Here is a 20,862-nt window from a genome sequence, read left to right as displayed (position 1 = left end):
GTTTTTCCTCCCTGCGCAGCAGTCGATAATTTCGTGTTGCAGAACTGCTTTAGTCCTCTCTCGGGTCGGCAGAATACTAAAAATAAAGGAGTAGTAATTAGCATTTTTCCTAGTTTTTTCTGTTCCAAGCGCAAAATAATCAGACACACTTGCCATTAAGCTGCTTAAAGTAGCAATTCTACGGCCTCTCAAAATCCCTAGATTTCACAAAAAAGACGCTAGATCCCTAAAGCAAAGAAAAAACCCCTAGATCTAGGGATAAATCCCTAGGGTTGGCATCACTGGCTACATGCTTACCGCGAACCGTGTTTATGTTCATATTTCCCTGCGAACAACGTTGCTAGAGCGCTGTGAATATTTATCAAGTTCTCGCTGTATTCCTCACTATTTGTAAAAGTGAGTGATTCTCGATAATTCATATTCACAATTAACAAAAATTTGTTAAAATTAAACGGAGTTCACATTAAGAAAACTCTTAATATTTGAAAAATATGAGCAGCAATAAGATATGATGGAAACATAGAGATCAATGATTATGGTGCGATTCTGTTAACAAATTAAAAAACAAAAATTAAATAACTAAAAATGACTTTTAACAATAATTAAACATTTACTTTATGCTCTATGCAACTATGCCATGCTTTTGTCAGAGCATAGCCTCCTCTATTTGGTCAGAGTGTACTCTACTTTTGTCTTTTTTTTAGATGAGGGCGCTACCGCGCTGCTACCATCCTGCTGCGTTTTTGTTTCGCTTTTGAGTTGGTCTTGGAAACCGAAGCACGCAATCGAGGAGTCTGCCTGTGATAAGGTGATACACTGCTTCTTTTCTAAGGTGAAAATTAATTCTTATGTCTCAGCGTGGATCACGTTGTTGCAGTCATTAAAACATTTAGACTGTTTGTGAGTGTTGGAATGGTATCGCCTCCTTTGGCACAGAAAACACAGAGCTGGGTGTTCGTACAGATTTGAATGAATATTCGATTGGTAAATATTGCCGTGTTGCTGAGCTTGAAAACCGACGCTTGGACAAGCTTATCAACCCAAGTGAAAGCTGCTTTTTTTTCTGTTTTAATCTTGCAGTGCGCGCATGATGTCGACCGACGCGGAGAATATTCGCGTCGTGGTCCGATGCCGTCCCCTAAGTGAAAAGGAGCAAGCTGCAGGATGCCAGGATATTGTAGCAGTAAGTCCTGCCTGTTGCTCAAAGGTTGTAATCTAAAGTGTGTGCTCACCTTGTACTGAGTTACATGCGCGTATCGCAGGTTGACACTGTTCAAGGAACAGTCTTGGTTACCAACCCAAATGGGGCCCAGGGAGACGTACCACCGAAAATGTTCACGTTTGACACCGTCTTCGATTTAAATTCCAAGCAGGTAGAGGTGTACAACCAAGCGGCCAGGCCGATCGTCGAAAATGTCCTCGAAGGGTACAACGGTAAGTGACATCAGCCTGTCGGGAGAAAACGCTGTTGTGTCGCGTACGTAGTACCGCCGCCCGCAGACAACGCGAATGCTCGAGCACGTTCCCTGGTCCGAAACCTTTTGAGCACTGTCTCGGACCCAGGGTCAGAGCTCAGCGGCGCTAATATCTGTCCAACCCACGCTCGAGCGTTCGTAGTCAGCAGGTGCATGATGGCATGACGAAACCAGTTCAAGTACCCCAAGGTCTTATTCTTTTACTTTATTTTAAAATGACATTACTAAATCATTGAAAAGTTTTATTCATTGGTGAAGTTTCTAAAGGTCACCATACAGAAATTATGGAATGTGTGCACAAGAAATTGCTAATGTTTCCTGTGTTTGTAGCCAGTGTGAATCATTGAGGATTTATCATTCTTTTTAAGTCGTACAGCACTTGGGAGGCAACTGAAGCCAGATTTGTTTCTTTCTTCACCATCATTGTTGTTTGGCAGGCAGGTGTATTCTCAGTGTTGTCTGTAAAATATTGCCACTGTAATATGCACAGCTTGGTGCAGCTTTGGTAAGGCGATTCTGCCAAAAATTTCCTTGTGTGTAACCTGGCACTTCTGATGGCTTTGTCTTATACACACATGTTCTCGTGGAGAGCTACGTACGTCTGTTGTTATTGAGCAACAGCTCAAAGCTCAATACAGTGTCAGCAGCATTAGATGATTGTGCAAACATGATAGCATGTGCAGACCATTGCTACTTCTGCAGAAGTTCTGAGTGCCTTGAAGCTATGCTCTTCTAGTCAAGAGACAGGTGATTCTCTTGAGAGGTATGTGTTCATATGAGAGAATTTTTGCTAGCTATGTATGCTTGCCTATTGTTGTGGCTCAGCATTCTAAGTAATTTGTGTAGCAGTTTACCAGGGCCAGGTTAATTGCTAGTTTCATTTAACGGCCTGTTTTTGGCTTCCACTAGCTGCGTTGCACTTTGTAGCTGTTGGGCACTCTTGTGCCCAACAGTGATATGAGATTGCCACTAACACCCCAACACCCCCTTTGGATTTGGTTTTGCATGTGTGGCTTTGCCTTTGTATCGGGTAGCCCTTACGAATAAAAATAATAAAAAAAATCTCCGTAAGTGTCCTAGCCTATTTTGTAGCTAGTCTTCTTATTCTCTAGCACCCCCCATATCGCACTGCTGTCGTGCCTTCTTGACTAATCAGAAAGCGTGTATGAAAAATCAGTATGTGATGCATGTCTTGTATCAGCATAACTGCTGTTGGAAATAAAATGCATTTCGCCACTGACTTTGCCATAAGTAGATGGAGAAGAGGACAAAGAGAGGTGAGCCGCATGACTTCGAGCACTGTCTCTGGAATTCCATAGTGTATTAGAATTAAACCTGCTGTTCGGTTCTTGAAGATGGCTGAGTAAGGGTCCTGTTCCCAGCTACGCTTTACAGCTAGCTCTGACTTGATGCGCCACCCATTTCACTCCAACTCGTGGATGTCAAATGAGGACATGTAGACCACTTATGCCTCGGCCATCTTGTGGAAGTAGCGTTATCTGTCGCCTGGTCTGATCCTTGCACTCTGGTTATGCAAATAGTTGTGCAAAAACAACTTTTTGCCACGCTTTGCATAAACGTGTCAATTTGCTCATTTATTACTTTTCATTTATTGGTATTCGCACGTGCACTAACTTGAGGTACTTTAGACTGTCTTCATCACTCATGAAAATGGTCCATAAAAGCTTAGTCTTTTGTATAAGTAAGTGAACTAGCTAATTTTTCGGTTGTGTTTATGCAGTTATTTCTATTTCCAGGCACCATTTTTGCTTATGGGCAGACCGGGACAGGCAAGACGTACACAATGGTGGGAGATCGCTCAGTGCCAGAACTGAAGGGGATCATTCCTAACTCGTTTGCACACATCTTTGGCCACATCGCCAAAGCTGAAGATGACAAAAAGTGAGGTGTTTGTTTTGTTTGTTTGGTGTGTACTTGTCTAATAATTTGGAGTTTATTCTCTGCAGGTTTCTAGTGAGAGCTTCATACCTAGAGATTTACAATGAAGAGGCCAGGGACCTTTTAGCAAAAGACCAAAATGCCAGGCTTGAAGTAAGCTGCTCAGACAAAACAAAGTATTTTTTGTTACAGCATGGTAAACATGCTTTAGGCTTCATGCACATGCCGCACCATTGCTTGATTCAATGCTTTGCCTTTTTCAGGTTAAGGAGAGGCCAGACATTGGTGTTTATGTCAAAGGACTTTCAAGTTGTGTTGTTAAGACAGCAGATGAATTGGATCGAATTATGACTCTTGGAAACAAGAACCGTAAGCTCGCAATAATTGTTATATTATCGCCCCTTTAAGAAAGGGTATAAGGTGTTTTGGTACTAGGAGTGCGATAAAGACAAAAAGTGATTATTTCTTCTTACCAGCTGAACCTGCCCTGCATGTTCGTCTTGGCAACATATGCCACTTGTTATGAAGGGCAGATGTTCATTAAGTACTATGATACTAAAAACAAGTTGCTGTGAGGTTACCTCTGTCCATAGGAAGGATGAACGCTTATATGATTGTTGCCTGGCATGGCGGTGACTGCATTATGTGCCCCCTTTCCCGTTCTCAGGGGCTGTTGGTGCAACCAACATGAATGCGCACAGCTCACGATCCCATGCCATGTTCACCATCACAGTGGAATGCAGTGAACGAGGCCTTGATGGCAGGCACCATGTGCGTGTGGGCAAACTTCATCTTGTAGACCTGGCTGTAAGTTTCAAGTTTTGCTTGGATTTGTCTCCATCAGCCAGTGGTCATGAGCTGACTTGTATGCTTCTTGCATGCAAATATTCATAGTTCTATTTCAGACAGGCTGTATGGTCATCTCAGAGCAAAAGAATGGTAATATATGTTTAGGCAAGCAGGGATGGTGTGGCCATGGCTGAGAAGGACCTTCATTCTTCACTGAACCCAGTCTAATAATTGTCATGATGGCATCCAGTCAAACTAAAGAATGTGCTGTTTACTGACCATGAAGACTGAGCGGCTATTGCGTTAGGTCTCCAGCTGCGGGAACCTAGCTGTGGGAACCCAGTTGTGGAAACCCAGCTGTGGGAACTCAGCTATGGGAACTCGACAGGGGGAACTGAGCTATGGTAGCCACATTTTGGTGGAGGCGAAATGATTTGAGACTGCGACGCAGCACGAAGTGACACAATTTGATGTACATCGCTTTGTGCTCTCCGCAGAAGCATGGTTTTCGAATGGTGCGAGAAATGGCCCAGATTTCTTAAGCCACAGCAACGAGGGTAATCCCTTTTTGAAATTCTAAAAACTGCTGTGGCTACTACCAACGGCCGGCTACAAATCTCTAATTGCGATCACTCAACTATCAGTAATATAGTCGGATACAGCTTAAGAATGCAGTGAAGCTCTGCCCGCATACATTCAGGACCTCTGAGCAGAATTCCTCCATGACAAAAAGTAGACCGTTGTAAAAGCTTTTCTTGTTACCAAAACAAAAAGTTAAGAACGAGACAAAATTATGAGCTCAAGAATTTTGATGCCTCTGGCTCGTTTGATAGTCAAACTTTAAATGTCTGATTTTGTTCATTGTGGTAACTGGTCAGCGAAGTAATACAGGATGCTGTGGACTGAGGCAGTGTTACCTATTGCTGTTTTCTTAAGTTGTGATGTACTATAGTTAAAATGTCAACTATTATAATTTAGTTAATCACTTACTAGATAACATGATTCTCCTGTTTTCTAACTTCCGCCAACACTGGTATTACTATGCCGCAAAAAGCCTCTCTTTGTGTGAAAAAAATAAATAAAAAATAAACATTTTTGAAAGATAGTGGTGGGCTTTCTAGATACACCTGGTGAATAGACTCATGGACAATAGTTTGCAGGATGCGGACTCGCGCTAAATAATTTATTGCTCTGTGGTCAGGCAAAGTACCTGTGTTCTGCATCTGATGAAACGAACACCAGCTGATTAGCTAGCAAGGTGAAGCAAAGATAGATTTTTTTCCGCTAATCCACATCTCGCTATTTAATGTCCATGACTGTACGTAAAAAAATATATCTGTCAATAAAATTGTTACCTAATACACAAGTAGCCGTTTATACAATGCATACCTGCTTAGACCGCATTCAAAGTTCAAGTTGTGAAACTGCATTCATTTTATTCGTTTTCTGGTACCAGTTCCTATCATCGTCTGCTTTGGAACAAAAGTGAATTGAAGCATGCATGTGTTCTTGCTTTTCCAGGGCTCAGAGCGCCAGAGCAAAACGGGCTCTTCAGGTCAGAGGCTGCGAGAAGCGTCCAAAATCAACTTGTCTCTGTCTACGCTTGGCAACGTTATTTCTGCACTAGTTGACGGCAAAAGCACGCATGTGCCCTATCGGAACTCAAAGCTGACCCGTCTGCTGCAAGACTCACTTGGTGGGAATTCCAAGACTCTCATGGCAAGTTAATCATTGTTGTCCACTGCTTATATTAGGAGTTGACTAGGTCTTGCTAAAGATATTGCTTGTACAGAGCTGAAGATGAATTACAGCTGTGTTCTTTTGTTTCAACCTGAGGCTAAATTAAAATAATTTTCAAGAGTGCAGTGGGCACATTGCATTGGCAGTAGCTGCATTATCTCTGCAGTCTCAAGGCATCATTAGCTACATAGTTGAATTACCCTTAGATGTGTTTGTGTCTAGTTGGGAAAATAAATTAATTGTGTCCAGCCAAATTGAACATTGCGTCCCTTTATTCTAGCTGTATATGAAAACTGTTAGAAACAGTGCAGTGAAGACTTGGACGATGAAAGGAACACTTACAGACAAGACAGTGCCATTCCTGTCTGTAAATGTTCCTTTTCATCATCTTAAGTCTTTTTTTGACTGTTTCTAACTCTTCAGCACGAACCAACTAGCCTGAACCAGAACTTAAACTAAGTTCATGTTCTCATAACACTCACATAGATACTGCAAGAACTTGCTCTCATATTAGTGCTAAGAAACCTGAGTGCAACTCTCTTCAACCGTCACTTTGATCTTTCACATGTTATTTCTAGTGCACCAACATTGGCCCTGCTGACTACAACTATGATGAAACAATCAGTGCACTTCGGTATGCCAACCGGGCTAAAAACATAAAGAACAAGGCCCGCATCAACGAAGATCCAAAGGATGCATTGCTTCGTCAGTTTCAAAAGGAAATTGAGGACCTCAGAAAACAGCTGCAAGAAGGTACCTTGTTTTTTTTTTTTTAATGTATAAATATGCACTCAGCAATAGTTCACAGCTTCTGTTGTTCAACAGACTCCTGTTTATGTAAGCTTTACATAAATTAAAATATAATTACGTATTCGAATTGGTAATTATTAGGATATTTTGTCCAGGTGGTAGCATTGAACAATTGTGTTCAATTAGTTTTGTTTATTTCATACCATCAAGCTGATAGTGAATGTGCACAGGAGGCTTCTACAGCCCAATATGTAGCTTGCAGAGACAGTGCTGTTTGTAGATGACGAGATGATCCCATCAGTTTGCATTTGTTAGACTGGTTGCTGAGAATTCCAACCCGTGTTGTTAGTGATGTAGCAGAGTGAAAATTCCATAGAGTCATATCTTACCTTCTTTGTGATTGATTGCTATTTTAGGAGCTGATGATTCAACGCCAGAAGACGACAGCAGTGAAGAGGCTAGTGGCGGTGATGACAGCTGCGATAAAAAGGACAAACGGAAACGCAAGAAAGGTCTGTAAAGCATACATTAATTTTTGTAATCAAAAGTGCTTCTTTCCGAATAGAAGATATTGTGGTGTACCTTTACAGTTCTTAGGTGATCACTGTGAAATGCTCCACTGACATGTGATGGAGCTAATGGGGGTCCAGACTTTCAGTGCACCTTTTCAATTACTTGAAGACAGTGAAAAACTTCCATGGAATCGGATGTGCTGATTACTTTGGCGAAAGTGAACTTTCATGCACAACAGAGCCCTATGTAATGGACCACAGAGTTGAAATGAAAATCAGATAAGTGTCAAGGTGCCCTTTCCACTAATGGAGAGAGCAATTTATCCGCTCATTTTAATGATTTACTGTTTGCTAGGCTTCTTTACTAATCATTTGAGAGTAATAACATTTCAGCAAACCCAGAATGTGGTATCTCACAGTTATGTCAAGCTGGAGTTATTACTTGCTGAGCATTCTAGTACTTTGGTTCTGTCTAGAATTAATTACATATATATAAACCGTCTGACTTTTTTTAAAAGTCACTTGTAATCATTCCTCTCACACTGATTAGACATCATGAAAATTAATGTATGGAATTTATGAATAATTTATTTCTCTACCAGGGATACAGACTTCACACAGTATACCATCATGCCAATCTCTCTGTGTGTCTTTTTCTGATAATGGCATTCGCTGCGTGCTTTGAGGCTACATGTTTCTGGGAACAACTTGCATCGAAATAGCATGTTCAAAACATTTGTCTTTGCGTGTTCCAAGAGGAGACGTTTGTTCTTGCAGCCATTTCAGAGGAGAAAATGCGTGAGATACAAGCACAGATTATAGCCGACCGAAAAATTCTGTCGGAGCAGAAAGACATGGCTCAGGAAGAGCGTGACCGTCTGGCCAGTGAACTTGAGATGAGAGAACAACAACTGAATACGGCAAGGTTAGTGGTCACTGCCTTGATGCCATTCATTGTTGTGCCTTTCTCCTCTTGTTTCTAGTACTTTCCATGTTCTTTTTTGTCATGTGCTTGCATGCCTCTCTGTTTCTCATGGAAAAATGTCATTTTGTCCTAATGTTTTCTGACTTACTATGTTTACTGCATGATGGACACAATACTTAAGCCCCCTGAAAAAATTCTGAACATAGCTGTGAAGCACTATATTAATATTGATTATGGAAGCTCATATCAGTTTGGAGCTCTGACTTGCAAGCAGAGTGCGGCAATTCTTGTCAAATCATGTGAGGCAGTGTATTTGTAGAATTGATGATGGCTTTAATATACAACTATGCCTTGAGCTTATTTCTAGAGTTTAAAGCACATCTTACAGGTGTATTTGGTAATACTTATGAGTGCAAAGTATAAGTAAAGGTCAACCGTACAAGTAAGATTTCCATGGTCATGACCAGAGGTTGTATTCAGATATTTTTGTGCATTTTTGTGCTCGCACGGAGGCAGAAATGTTTTTCTTAGCTTTCAGAGTTTTGTGACTGCCCAGAGGTTTCCTCATTGAAATCTGTTCTGTGCCACTCTTAGGGAGGAGCACGAAGGTTTGATGCAAAAGCTACATGCTCTGGAGAAGAAGATAATAGTTGGTGGCGAGAACCTCCTTCAAAAAGCCGAAGAGCAGGAGCGGCTCCTGGAAGAGAGCGCACGTGAGCTCGAAGAGAGGAAGCGCAAAGAAGCCGCTCTCAGAGAAGCCTTGGAACAGAAAGAGGTGCATTACACCTCTTTGTTACACCTCTTGGAACAGAGAGGCAATGGAAAGTCACAGCCTCTTGAAGAAGAGTGCAGCTTAGCTCTCGTGTGATGCTCCATTGTTCTGCATGCATGCTACCATTGAAGAGGCCCTGCAATGCCATTTACACAATATGTACAGTGTCTTGAAAATGATGAAACTGTCAACAAGGGAGGAAATTTAGAATTTTTTTTTTAAGTGTTAGTTTTGATTGGGACTGTCGAAAGCATGTTTTGCCTGGCGCTCATGGAGGGAGCTTTAAAGATGACAATGGCCAGCTGTCTTGGTGAACATACCACAGTCAGCTGAAGCAGTGGTGCATATCATGCGAACAAACTAAACTGATGCCTTATGCTTTGGTGGCAGGTTCCACCGTTAATATTATCATTACCATGACCAGTCAGCGAGAAATTGGCTACACAAGCAAAAATTGGAGTGGACAGTTTAGCTCCGTCTTGAGGCCATGACGCAAAGCTTATTGGGTTAATGCCCATATATGCGGAATTGATCATTCTTTACTTTTCATTTGTATATCCCTGGGAGTCCTAATACCACTCCTGTTGCAGTGGTTAAGCGATGCGCATTGCTCGGCGATGGCAGGTGCTGCCATCGGTGGGGCTTGTGCGACTCAGGTTACTCTTCCCGAGCAACATCTAGCGACCAATCATTAATTTACCCGACGCCTGCCGCAGTGCACTGTTTGCTGACAATCTGGTGGGCAGGCTGTGATGACGCCACAAGGTTACGTGACCTAGGTGGCCCATCTCCCTCCTAGGTTGCATCTCTGGAGATTCTTTTTTTTATTTTTCGCTCATTATCAATGCCGCCAACAGTGACACCAAATTTTTTGTGACACGAGTTCCTTAATGCTATCGCATAGAGAGCTTCTACCATGAATGAGCAGTGAGAGGAGCAACGGCTTCTCAAACTACAAAACACAGCACAGCACACATGCATTCCTGCAATGGGGCAGTGTAGGCATAGCATGGATTAGCTTGCAAATTTTTATACTGGTAAATGAAGAATATGAGCTGCTGACTAGGTGATAGTATGCATTCACTTAGTTCTGTGAGGTATTCTGTATTATCACCGCACTTGTGAATAAACTGCTGAAGCGTTTTGGGTGAGCTGGCCTACAGTGGCAAAAGTGGAGCACATAATGCAGAGAAACGTAGACAGACAGAGTGAGTGCTTGCTATGTGTCTTTCACTGTGCTCTCATCATTCTGGCACTGCTTGCCTCATCGTTGCTACCATGGTGTGGGTGATGGGATGGCGGCCTCCAAGTGGGAATTTGCTTGCCCAGGCTGAACGGCTGGACATGGAGGAGCGGTACTCCACCCTGCAAGAAGAGGCAGCAGGCAAGACGCGGAAGCTGAAGAAGGTCTGGGCCCTGTTGATGAGTGCCAAGGCTGAGATGGCGGACTTACGTCAGGAACACCAGCGGGAGGCCGAGGGGCTGCTGGAGAATGTGCGCCAGCTGAGCCGAGAGCTGCGACTTAACATGCTTCTCATAGATGCCTTCATCCCACCAGAGTACCAGGTGTGTATGTTCACCTACTTGCTGCTACCACATGGTGCTTCAGTTGTTTCTCACTCTTCTGTCATCATCACCAGCCTGACTGCGCCCACTGCAGGGCAAAGGCCTCTCCCATTTTTCTCCAATTAACCCTGTCCTGTGCCAGCTGCGGCCACTTATCCCTGCAGAGTTCTTAATCTTACCTGCCCATCTAACTTCCTGCCACTCCCTGCTATGCTTGCCTTCTCTTGGAATCCAGTCTGGTACTCTAAATGACCATCGATTATCTAGCCTTCACATTACATTCCCTGCCCAAGCCCATTTATTCTTGATTCAACTAGGTGCTGTAGCTATTTCACTCTCTGTGGGCACTAAAATGGTGCAGTGGGGCAAGAGGGGGCCTAATGGATAGAGAAATTAGAGAGAGGAGCGTAGGAGTCGATTTCACACATAGCGTCTGATGTGGGTTGTTGTGTCCAACCCATCTTGCTCAGATATTCGGTGCAATATGGCAAACACCTTCAGACTGCAGATGCCCCTCTCAACAACACATCAGCATAGGTAGTGGAACACAACAAACAAGAACAGAGAAAAACAAAACAAAGAACAAAGATCAGAACAAAGGAAAACCATGAAAACGAAGCTTAGGACTAAACTTTGTGGGTACGGAGTACTTCAGCATCATCATCATCATCATCAGCCTAACCATGTCACCTGCAGGACAGTGGCCTCCCCCATACCTCTCTAATCAACCTTGTCCTGTGCCTTCAACATAACTTCAATGCAATTATCAGCAACCTGTTTCCCCAGATGATGAGGGAAATTATGAAAAGAGAATACTAATACAAGTGCCACTCTACGGGTCAAAAACGAGAGGTAATTAGAGGGGAAAAGTTTGGTTTATGGTTTTGTTTATGGGGTTAAAGTCCCAAAGTGACTCAGGCTATGAGAGAGGCCACAGTGAAGGGCTCCGGATATTTCAACCACCTGGGGTTCTTTAACGTGCACTGACATCGCAAGTACACAGGCCTCTAGAATTTTGCCTCCATCGAAACTCGACCGCTGCGGCCAGGATTGAACCCACGCCTTTTGGGCCAGCAGCCGAGCGCCATAATCAGCGAGTCACCGCGACGAATTAGAAGGGAAAAATGTCCATACAAAAGTGTCCATACAAATGAACAGACCTCAGTTTTGTGATCAATAGGGGCCTTCTGTAAAGTGCGTGTTATCGGCTATCAGCAGCTATCAGCATGAAGGCTATGCTAAAGTTAACCTAAATTGTAAATTGGCCATATTGTACTCTAAGGAATAAGAATTGGTAAGCTGTGTCACAGCTATATAAGAAAAAATTTACGTTTGGAATTTCTTTACTTGCTTTGGAAGCAAGAATTAGCTATTAACCCTGTCCCATATCTGTCGCTTTCAACGTCGAGGTATACACGCCACCATCATCCTAATTCTCTGACGCCGTATTTTGCGCGAGCAGATTTATTCAAGTTTTCATTTTTTCCTCGCTCAGTAACGGACTGGAATGATTCTTTATTGCCTTTCGCCACACTGATGTTTACTAACTTTGTTATTATTGTTTTGTTTGTCATTTTACCCACCCTGCTTGGACCTGTATAAGGTTTGCAGTATTGAATAAAGAAAGAAATAAAAGAAAGAAATATGTGTGGAAAGGATATGATCAGGTTTAATATCCTGTGCCTTGGCTTGCATCTGCTGAAGAGGACCCCACTACACATCAGTTTTGTTTTCAGCATCTTGATCAGCAGCAAGGCACTGCTTAGCTATAGGTGGGGCTGTTTCACACTGTGTTTGCGTGGTTTGATGCTGACAAGTTTTCAGAGTCTGCAGGTTTTGTTGTCACTCAGAAATATCAGCGCCTGCCTGATGTCCGAAATAATGAAGTATCATTGAGCGTGTATCTTGTTGCACACAAGCTACCCTAATGATTTTTAATGGAAGTACGAATTTTTCAAGTGCAGAGGGAACCTTTTTTTTTCGAATTTTTTTATGCACTAAATAATGTGGTTCATTCCTTAGTTTTCTTTATTCCTAGCCTGTATCTTCCTTGTATGCTTGTTTATTGATGCAGGAACTCCTGGAGAGGTGTGTTCAATGGAATGAAGACATAGGAGAGTGGCAGCTTAAATGTATTGCTTATACAGGAAACAACATGTGCAAACAAAGTTCTCCTGATGTGGGCAAACTACACGAGGTGAGTACGTCCTGCTGAATATTATTGATGTGCTACGTTTTTTAAGATAGAGGTCGTCATCATTATTATCTGCCTGGGCATAATCAAGCAGTTGTTCTTGATGATGATGATGATGATGGTAGTTGCCTTTGAATGAATAAACAAAAGAGGGTAAAAGCACAGACAGACTGTACCGCTTCAAGGAAAACCTGTACAACAAAGCTAAATGATGAATTTATAGAAAATAACGGGGAAAACGACTTGCTACTGGTAGAGTTCAAACCCACTTCTACCTGTCAGACACAGTGCTGTGTCACTCGACACCCTTATAGTGTATGGAGGCAGTTATTCTGGTCTTATGGGAAATGTCTTCCATTTAGCATGACAAGCCGAGCTGGAACCAAAATATCAACAAAAGGGGGTGGCCATTTGGTGCCCAGCTTTCACCGTTCGCAAAGCAGAGATTAGGTCGAAGTCAAGGCTCACTAGACAAATAACTTTATGCAGGAGAGAGACGGTGCAGAGCATTTACACTACCCGCATGCAAAGAGCTAAATTTGAAAGAGACTGCAATACAGAGAAACATCTTTAACAACAGTTCACTAATACAAGAGAGAGAGGAACACAAGAAATACAAGTTGTTTGCCAAACACTGTGACGATCCGTTGACCAGAGGATCACAGAAGTGGCCGTCCCGTAGACTGGCGCGCGCTCTCTTGCTGGTTCGTTGGCTTGGTAACAGTGGTGTTGTCCCCAAGATCCATACAGTAGTACATTCTTTAAAGAAACCGAAATGGCATTTCTACGGTGCAGGCCGGTCATCTGTGCTCAGCAGTCTCCTTTTATAGATGCACCATATCTGCTTTTTTCCCCAAGGCGGGCCGCGCACAAACACAATGTCTGCAGCGCAAACGCTCTTTCACCCTCCTGCCGGGGCGCATGTCATCATTGTTCAGGCGAGGAGGAATCTTCCAGGAGGCGCGAATTGATCTCCAGCTGGACGTTACCACTTGAGAGCGAAGTGGAGAGGGAATTTCTAATGAGCACAAAAAGTTAGAGGCTCTCCACTGGTAATAAAAGGCAATTTCTCCGTTCTTCTGGAATGTTTGGTGGCATGCACAGCTGTGCTTCTGTTTGCGTTGCAATACTGCTCACATTTACTCTGAAAAATGTGCGGAGGCAGAATCAGCTTATGTTTGCACATGTTTGCTGCACTTTTAGAGCCTTAAACAGCCTCTGCTGTGGTCTCTCCTCTCACCAGCAGCCTATGCGAGTACCTCGCCGAAACTGGTCTACACTCCTTCTTTTAACTTTCTGTAACCTACATTCCACTCCCCCTTTTCTCAACTTATGCCTCAAGGCAGACTTCTCGAATAAAAAAAAAAAGAATTTCTAGCAGAGCACTCTGTTGCTTTTTCTCAGTTTAGGATAATCACCCTTTTTCTTGCTCATGGTTGTAGAAATCTGACCTGGACATCTCCCACGTTTACTTGAGCTACTCACCTGATGGGCTTCAGATGCCTGGACGGCACAGGTCAGGAAGAAAGTCGGCTCGTCCAAAGACTTCACGTCCCAAGTCTTCTCGCAGGCAAGTATAGGTCCTTCTCATTAACAATCCTTGCAATGTGGATTTCATAAGGATTGCTTGCAAAAATGTGGATACTTGTGAGTCTGTCTGTACTTGTACGCTACAAGAGAGGAGAAAAATGGTTTTCTCAAAGCCCAAAGTTGAATGAGGGGAAAGAGGGAGGCTTCACTCTGCTGACCAATGCTTTGAAAAGACCGCCGCAGTGGCTCAGTGGTTATAGTTCTCAGCTGCTGGTCTTAAAGGCACGGGTTCGATCTCAGCCGCAGCGGTCGAATTTCGATGGAGGTGTTGTGCAAGCATTTGAGGCTGGCTGGGAATCCCATAAGAAAAAAAAAAATAGTGTAGGGGTTGAAAGCTGTGGTGTGCATGATATGAATGCTGTTCTTTTCTTCTTCCTGGCTCATCCATTTTGTGACAAAATGAACTTGTAGGACAGCAGATATCACCAATAAAAATGTGACTTTCTGCTTGTGCAAGGTAGCAATCACAGGTAATGCACACTGCACACTTGCTTGCTGTGTCCGAGCTGCCGCAGTGGCTCAGTGGTTATGGTACTCAGCTGCTGACTTGAAAGGCGCGTGTTCGATCCTAGCCGCAGCGGTCGCATTTTTGATGGAGGTGAAATGCTGGAGACCTGTGTACAGTGCGATGTCAGTGCATAATAAAGAATCCCAGGTAGTCAAAATGCTCCGGAGCCTTCCACTACGGCGTCCCTCATAGCCTGAGCCGCTTTGTGACGTCAGACCCCATAAACCAAACCAGGTGTGGCATGATATATGGCAGAGTAAGTTCGACACAAAGTTTTACTTTAATTTTTGTTTGCTGCTACTGTCCTTTAGATTTTCCTTGCTTACTTGCTCGTAATGGGAGGATAGCACAGGGGGCAGCGGAATGGTCGTGTTGAGGAACTAGGCAGACAGTGAAGAAAAATATGATGAAAAGTGCTTTAGCACTGAGCACTAAAGGCAAGCAGTGCTTGTGTGAAGTTTTTTCAAAGTTGTCGATGTGCATGTGGCTAGTGTGTGAATGGATTGTCTGTATAGTGCATGGCTCTGTTTGTCCCCTCACGCTCTGCTTACTCAGAGTACTTATATTGCCGTGGGGTTGTCTCACTCAAAAAAAAAAGTTACCCAGTGAGCAGTTGTAATTTAATTACAACTGATCAACAGTGCTTAGCCTGTCTGGGGTGAAAAGTCAGCCTGTTTCATGAATTGCAGACACCTGGACCTACTATTTGTCATCTTTCTTTTCAGAGATCACAGTGGAGTTGTCCCTCGGAGTATGCCAGAAGCCTAGCTCCACTGATCAAATCCTTTCTTATTTATTTGCTTCTGTCACACTCAGGCAAGCTGTGTACCTCCATACTGTGCATGTATTGCTTTACCAGCGGAACTCCTATCATCTTCCAAGCCCGTTGTTTTAGCATGCGTTAATGCTTCTAATAATTTTGAGCATAAAAGGCTGCGCCATGATCACAGCCATACTATCCATAGTGCATTGTCGCAAGAAAGTATTACAGACGCTTTAGAAGTAGCGCTTTACTTGCTACATAGCTGAGTCTAAGATTTTCAGTGTCTGGCATGTATAGCCCTTGCAGGATTTTTCCAGCCCACTTGTTCATTGTGCAGATAACTTTACCACCAAAGTCTTGTGGTTTATTCTTTGCTAAGCCTCATGCATTGCAGCACTAGGGAGAGAGAGTGAGACTTTAATGAATACAGAAGAGGTCTGCTTGGTTGTTAGCCTAGCATGCTAATAATAAATTATTGGTGATTACTAAGTCAGGGCTAAGTGCAATCGTGTAGCATACACACTTCTTGCCATCTAGAAAAGAAAACGGGGCATGAACACATGAAAGCACCAACTCTATTGTAACTTGTTTTCAGTGTACTGTGAGCAGCTTTGCATAATTGCATGATTACTGCGTGAGTATATACGCAAAACACACTTCTTTTTTGTTCCAGATAGGTAGCTTTGATCTGGATAAATAATGCCATTTAGAAGTACAGAAAGGTGGGCAAGTTGGTTATTTTTTCCGCGCTGTTTTACCATGGAAATAATGCCCTGTGAGACATTTTCAACTTAAGTGTGGCAGTAACACCAGAATTCATTCATGTTTGCTAACTGGTTGTTCCCTTCCTTATTGCAGCTACCTGTAAGTTCACTAGTTTTTTATTTATTTATTAATTTATGTCATTGTGTGAAATGGAGAGCTTGGATATTTATAAGTTGCTGAGTCGCGTGCGTAGGTGCAATGGTGTGTTTGATATGGTTGTCCTGTGCAGCTTTAAGTTCCGTGTCGTGCACTGATGTGTGCGAACCTCACATTTCTATGCAGCTGTGATATCTGTGTGTGCAAGGTGGCTGTATATTGTCGGATAGTGCTAGTTTACAGATGTGATGCAAGATGTGCATGTTCCTATTTATCAGTTCACCAAAAGTGACGTCTGTACTCGGCGACAGCTTTTCTTGGCAATAAAGGGAAGGCTACAGGGGCAGAGCATCAGTAACTGTGTCATTCTGTTAAATAGTTCGGCCACACCGGTGTGCTTTGCTGCTTGGGTCATTGCTCTCTCTAAAGTACCTTTACACTGTCGCTGGGGCAGCTGGTGCCATCTATGAAAGCTTCTTGTAACTAGATGTGCATAGCGAATTGGTTCTAATAAAGAGAACACTTCAGAGCGTAGCTCTTAAGTGCCCATTCCTGGATTGAGCATCGGCATCGGCATTGGCGTAGGCCTGGGCTTAACTGGCAGAGCAAACTGGCAGAGCGAACGGGGAGCAAAGTGGCGGATGAAAGTGTGGCGGTAACGAGGAGGAAAGTGAAGGAGATTGGACTGTGAGGAGGAAACTGGAAGAGGAGGGTATGGTATGGCTGTTGTGAAATGCACTACCCGAGTAGAGGCCAAGCGGAGGTGGACCACTGTGTACGCTGCCATTGCTGAAACCCAGAGCCGTCTCTGCTCAACACTGTGTGCACTATCTGTGATTGCCTATGGTTCAAGCATCACAGCAGCTGCGCTCAAAAATCGCATTACTGAGACGCGTAATCGTCGGCCAATTTTTCCTTTTGACTTTCAACACTGAAATTTGTCAGTTGTGTTGAAAATAAGCCTTAAATAAGGAATACTGACAATATGCTACGTTTTAGGAGCAAACTGATAACTGCTAGCAGGGACTGCATCCTGCTGCAGAGGAAGAGAGGGTGTGTTCCGGCACTGTGGCTTCCACTCTGTTGCCAGAAAAAGTTGTCGAGATGTATAGGCCTTCGAAGGTCCTGCACTGCAGTCCATTACTTCGGTTAGCACATGTTCAGTTTAGCTGCCTCTGTTCTTGAGATCAGCAAAAAGCACTTCAAATCATCACTTCGTGTTGTCTACTTGTCGTACTTCCATCAGCATTTTAACTGGGTTTTCAGCATTAACACATTAGATTTTGATGCATCTTTTTTTATTCCGGCAGGAATTGTCAAGAAAAGTAATTTGGTTTAAAAAATTTGTTTTCGTGAAACTGTAATTGTTGCCAGAGGCATGAAACTAAGTGAAATGCTCATAATTTCACTTTTTTTTTGTTACATTCTTTCATTTCTATGTATGTTGTGTAATGAAAACGAAGCTTGTATATTTTATTCTTAGCTTTCACAGTATGGGATGTGGCGATGCCTCTGCATCTACACAAACTCTAAAATCATTCCGTTTAATATCTTTATCTATCATTAATATCATCGCTGAGCAAGTGAAAGGGGGACTCATACTGCTGCGGCACCACAACAACGGGCTTGTACAACGGGCTCTTTTCAAGTATGAATTCGTACCAACTCACCCAATTCTCAACCCATTTGAAAGGGGTACTTGAAAATTTTTTTTTTCATCTGCTTCCATTTGATTTTTTTAGTGCAATAAGATTCATTTGTACTTTCAGAGTCATGAAATGCAGACAGGGCTATTAAGATGCGAAGAGCACAGTGAAAGTATTTTAACTCTGGGCAATTGAATATTTGTGGGGTCAATTATCTTTCTAAAACTTTGGTGTCTACTCTTCAGAGTTTTAAAAAGCCCCATTTGTATTTTTGCCCCTCCAGCTGTCTTCTTTGTGTTTTTATGTTTGTGTAAGAATTTGTCCCATTCACATATCATTTGCCCTTGAGAACATATGCAATTTCCTGTGATCATTTTTATGCTGATCTCAGCTGGTTTTAATGTAATTTTGAAGCACATTCATTGAATCTGAAAGTAGGGCCGCAGGATAATGCCATTACGTGTACTGCATGTTTCTTTGCTAGGCTCTGACGTGTCACAGTAAAGTGCTATTCATTTGTGAAAATGATGTGGACATGTAACCTGTGAATACTGTACAGTGCAAGCTGCTAGTAGTCACAGGTAAGTTTGCTTGAAATCTTGCAGCTGGACTTAGTTGTAGCCTTTGGATTGGTATGCTGCTCACCGTAAGGTGCTGCTATGTGAGCACACTACAGAGTGCCAGTTGGTGGTTCACTGACAGATATCACAAGGTGGTGCTGAGAGCACAAAGTAGCAAAATGTGATGCGTTTCTACTTATTAAAAACCAATAAAGGTGACCAATGTCTGCTATCAATTCCATGTACAATTTGAGTGTGTCGTCTATGTCGGCGAATTATTTCGAATGCCACAGCCGCAAAACATGCAGCATTCACACTGTATAGGTTGTCAAGCCTTTTTTTTTATCCTAATATTAGTTACTTTTGGCTTGCTTGATAGCTGTGGCTCTATAAAAAGCCATCATGTGCTCCCCTTCTTGCTTCATTCTGAGGTGAGCTCGAAACTGTTCCCATTTTGTGGCTATGGTGGCTGTCACCATTAACTTACATCTTCATTGCTTGCACCAGCAAGCTGTGAGGACAAAACTGTCACCATGGTCCAATGCCCAGAAGTAACCAGTGAGTGGGATCCACTGCGAGGCTGGCCAATGTCAGTACTACAGTTGAAACATTTACCGTCGCATGGTAAAGCTCCCTTTTTTCTAATTCATATTCCAGAATCCCCATGTTGACACATAAGGGATTTTACTTTTGTTGTCGTTTCTACCATGAAAACTGGCAAGGCTGCAATTGTAGTGAATTATTGTTTGCTTTAGGGTTTTGTCCATCTCGAAAGTTTCGGCTGAGGGTGGTCGCAGGAAGCACCCGATTAAAACACAGATCGGCCAAGTAGAACTGCATTTTTTCTTATGTATTAAACAACTTGCAGAAGCACGAAGCTATATATTTTGCTGTACTCCAAGGCACAGCGACCTCCTGTGATAGAGTTCTCAGTTAGCTCCTTTGCTGGCTGCTAATCTGTCATGTATGTACGTGTTAAGCAAAATTTAATTCTAACAGCAAGACTTCCATAAGTGGTGTAGGAAATGCTATTAATCCTGTAATGCACAGTGAATGAAAACATCAGGTTAAAAGTTCTACATTCAGCATCCGTTGCTTCTTGTCCATTCATTGCAGAAACGTAAACATCCGGTAAAATTTTAAGCAAAACATAATTAACGTGTAAAAAAAATTGCAGGATATGCTGATTCCTGAACTTACGAGAAGTGTTAAAGTGCACACACATACTTGGATGTGTACAATAAATGAATTGTAGCGGTCGAATCATTCTAACATACTGATATAACAATCCAGCCCAAGAAATTTTAGGCAATATTGCCTATATGCTTAGCTTTTGCACGAATGCGTGCACTTGCAATTTGCTTTCATAAATATGATGAGATTGTTTGCAAACAGAGACGAAAAATATTGCTATTTCCACCATCTGTATCATGCGTGATGCGCCAAGCAATGCAGTGTCGAAGAAGTGCTTCCCAACAGCCATGACTTGCGCAGCTGAAAAGTATTCCACAAAAACTAAAGAAATTCAGGTAAGTCTTAAAAGTCGTACAACCCAGTAAGGAGGAAGAACAGATTCTCCCAGCCACTGGCATTGGAGCACATCTTGGGACTTGAAACCTTAGCTGATTACACCCAGCCGCCGGGGTGGCTCAGTGGTTTGTTGCTCGGCTGCTGACCCGAAAGACGCGGGTTCGATCCCGGCCGCGGCGGTTGAATTTTTTTGGAGGAGAAATTCTAGAGGCCCGTGTACTGTGCGATGTCAGTGCACGTTAAAGAACCCCAGGTGGTCAAAATTTCCGGAGCCCTCCACTACGGCGTCTCTCATAGCCTTAGTCGCTTTGGGACGTTAAACCCCATAAACCAACCATGTTACACCCATTTCTTTCCCGTATGTGCTTGTGGTCTTTGTAACAATTGGTGTTCAAGGTCAGGCTGCTATCGAGCTGACTGGCAGAAAAAGCATGACAGCCGCTTCCTTTTTGTCTTTAGGCATCTACCGAGTACGGTGAATGCTTAGAGTTGCGACGTACTGCAGCTTTAACATTCTAGTACACTGTACTATAGCAACGCTTTTTCCTCGATTGAAAGTCCCACATCTGTGTGAAAACGGGTTGGCAACTTGATTCCAGCTGTTCTAACAGTGCATTTTAACGTGATAGCGTTAAGGCGCTTTTGTAGCAAAAAAATCCGGTGTTGGTGTCGTTGATCTAAGCAAAAAATTATTGAAAGATCCCCAGAGAAGCAGCCTAGGAGTACAGTGAACTAGGAGGCAGCTGGGCCACCTAGGTCACGTGACCTTGCGGCATCATGAC

The 20,862-nt window shown here is 43.0% G+C and overlaps 1 protein-coding gene and 1 long non-coding RNA gene across 7 annotated transcripts in view; one reads left to right on the top strand and one right to left on the bottom strand.

The window, feature by feature from the left end:
- Positions 1 to 681: 681 nt before the first annotated feature.
- On the top strand, positions 682 to 16,960 carry Klp64D (kinesin-like protein 64D). Of its 6 annotated transcripts, none has more exons than XM_089566322.1 (16): positions 682 to 808; positions 1,081 to 1,183; positions 1,263 to 1,434; positions 3,233 to 3,377; positions 3,443 to 3,527; positions 3,638 to 3,743; positions 4,042 to 4,181; positions 5,685 to 5,882; positions 6,482 to 6,656; positions 7,070 to 7,165; positions 7,943 to 8,090; positions 8,685 to 8,865; positions 10,192 to 10,428; positions 12,503 to 12,625; positions 14,065 to 14,192; positions 15,446 to 16,960. In XM_089566322.1, the coding sequence occupies exons 2-16, from the start codon at positions 1,088 to 1,090 to the stop codon at positions 15,486 to 15,488; spliced, it is 2,073 nt and encodes a 690-aa protein (XP_089422448.1). In that variant the 5' UTR covers positions 682 to 808; positions 1,081 to 1,087; the 3' UTR covers positions 15,489 to 16,960. The 6 variants fall into 6 exon arrangements, with proteins under 6 accessions (XP_089422448.1, XP_089422445.1, XP_089422449.1 ...); XM_089566319.1 differs by having other exon boundaries at positions 1,081 to 1,207; XM_089566323.1 differs by having other exon boundaries at positions 724 to 832.
- The window catches only part of LOC149371984 (uncharacterized), a 37,381-nt gene continuing 17,488 nt past the window's right edge, over positions 970 to 20,862 (bottom strand). The window contains exons 2-3 of the long non-coding RNA XR_016286947.1: positions 7,043 to 7,130; positions 970 to 1,449 (exon numbers count right to left, since the gene is read on the bottom strand). This is a non-coding gene — a long non-coding RNA (uncharacterized LOC149371984). The remainder of the gene's footprint in view (positions 1,450 to 7,042; positions 7,131 to 20,862) is intronic.

The sequence above is a fragment of the Amblyomma mixtum genome, chromosome 1 (assembly GCF_055824585.1).
Source record: "Amblyomma mixtum isolate Tamu chromosome 1, ASM5582458v1, whole genome shotgun sequence".
Classification (NCBI taxonomy): domain Eukaryota; kingdom Metazoa; phylum Arthropoda; class Arachnida; order Ixodida; family Ixodidae; genus Amblyomma; species Amblyomma mixtum.
The sequence above is the reverse complement of the archived record's forward strand: the minus strand, read 5'-3'. Positions and strand labels throughout refer to the sequence as shown.

Excerpts from the sequence above, each read along its gene's own strand:
- Klp64D (XM_089566319.1), top strand. The coding sequence starts at position 1,088 with ATGATGTCGACCGACGCGGAGAATATTCGCGTCGTGGTCCGATGCCGT. Across the intron at positions 7,166-7,942 it reads CAAACGGAAACGCAAGAAAG|CCATTTCAGAGGAGAAAATG; the intron begins GTCTGTAAAGCA and ends TTGTTCTTGCAG. Across the intron at positions 8,866-10,191 it reads AAGCCTTGGAACAGAAAGAG|GCTGAACGGCTGGACATGGA; the intron begins GTGCATTACACC and ends TTGCTTGCCCAG.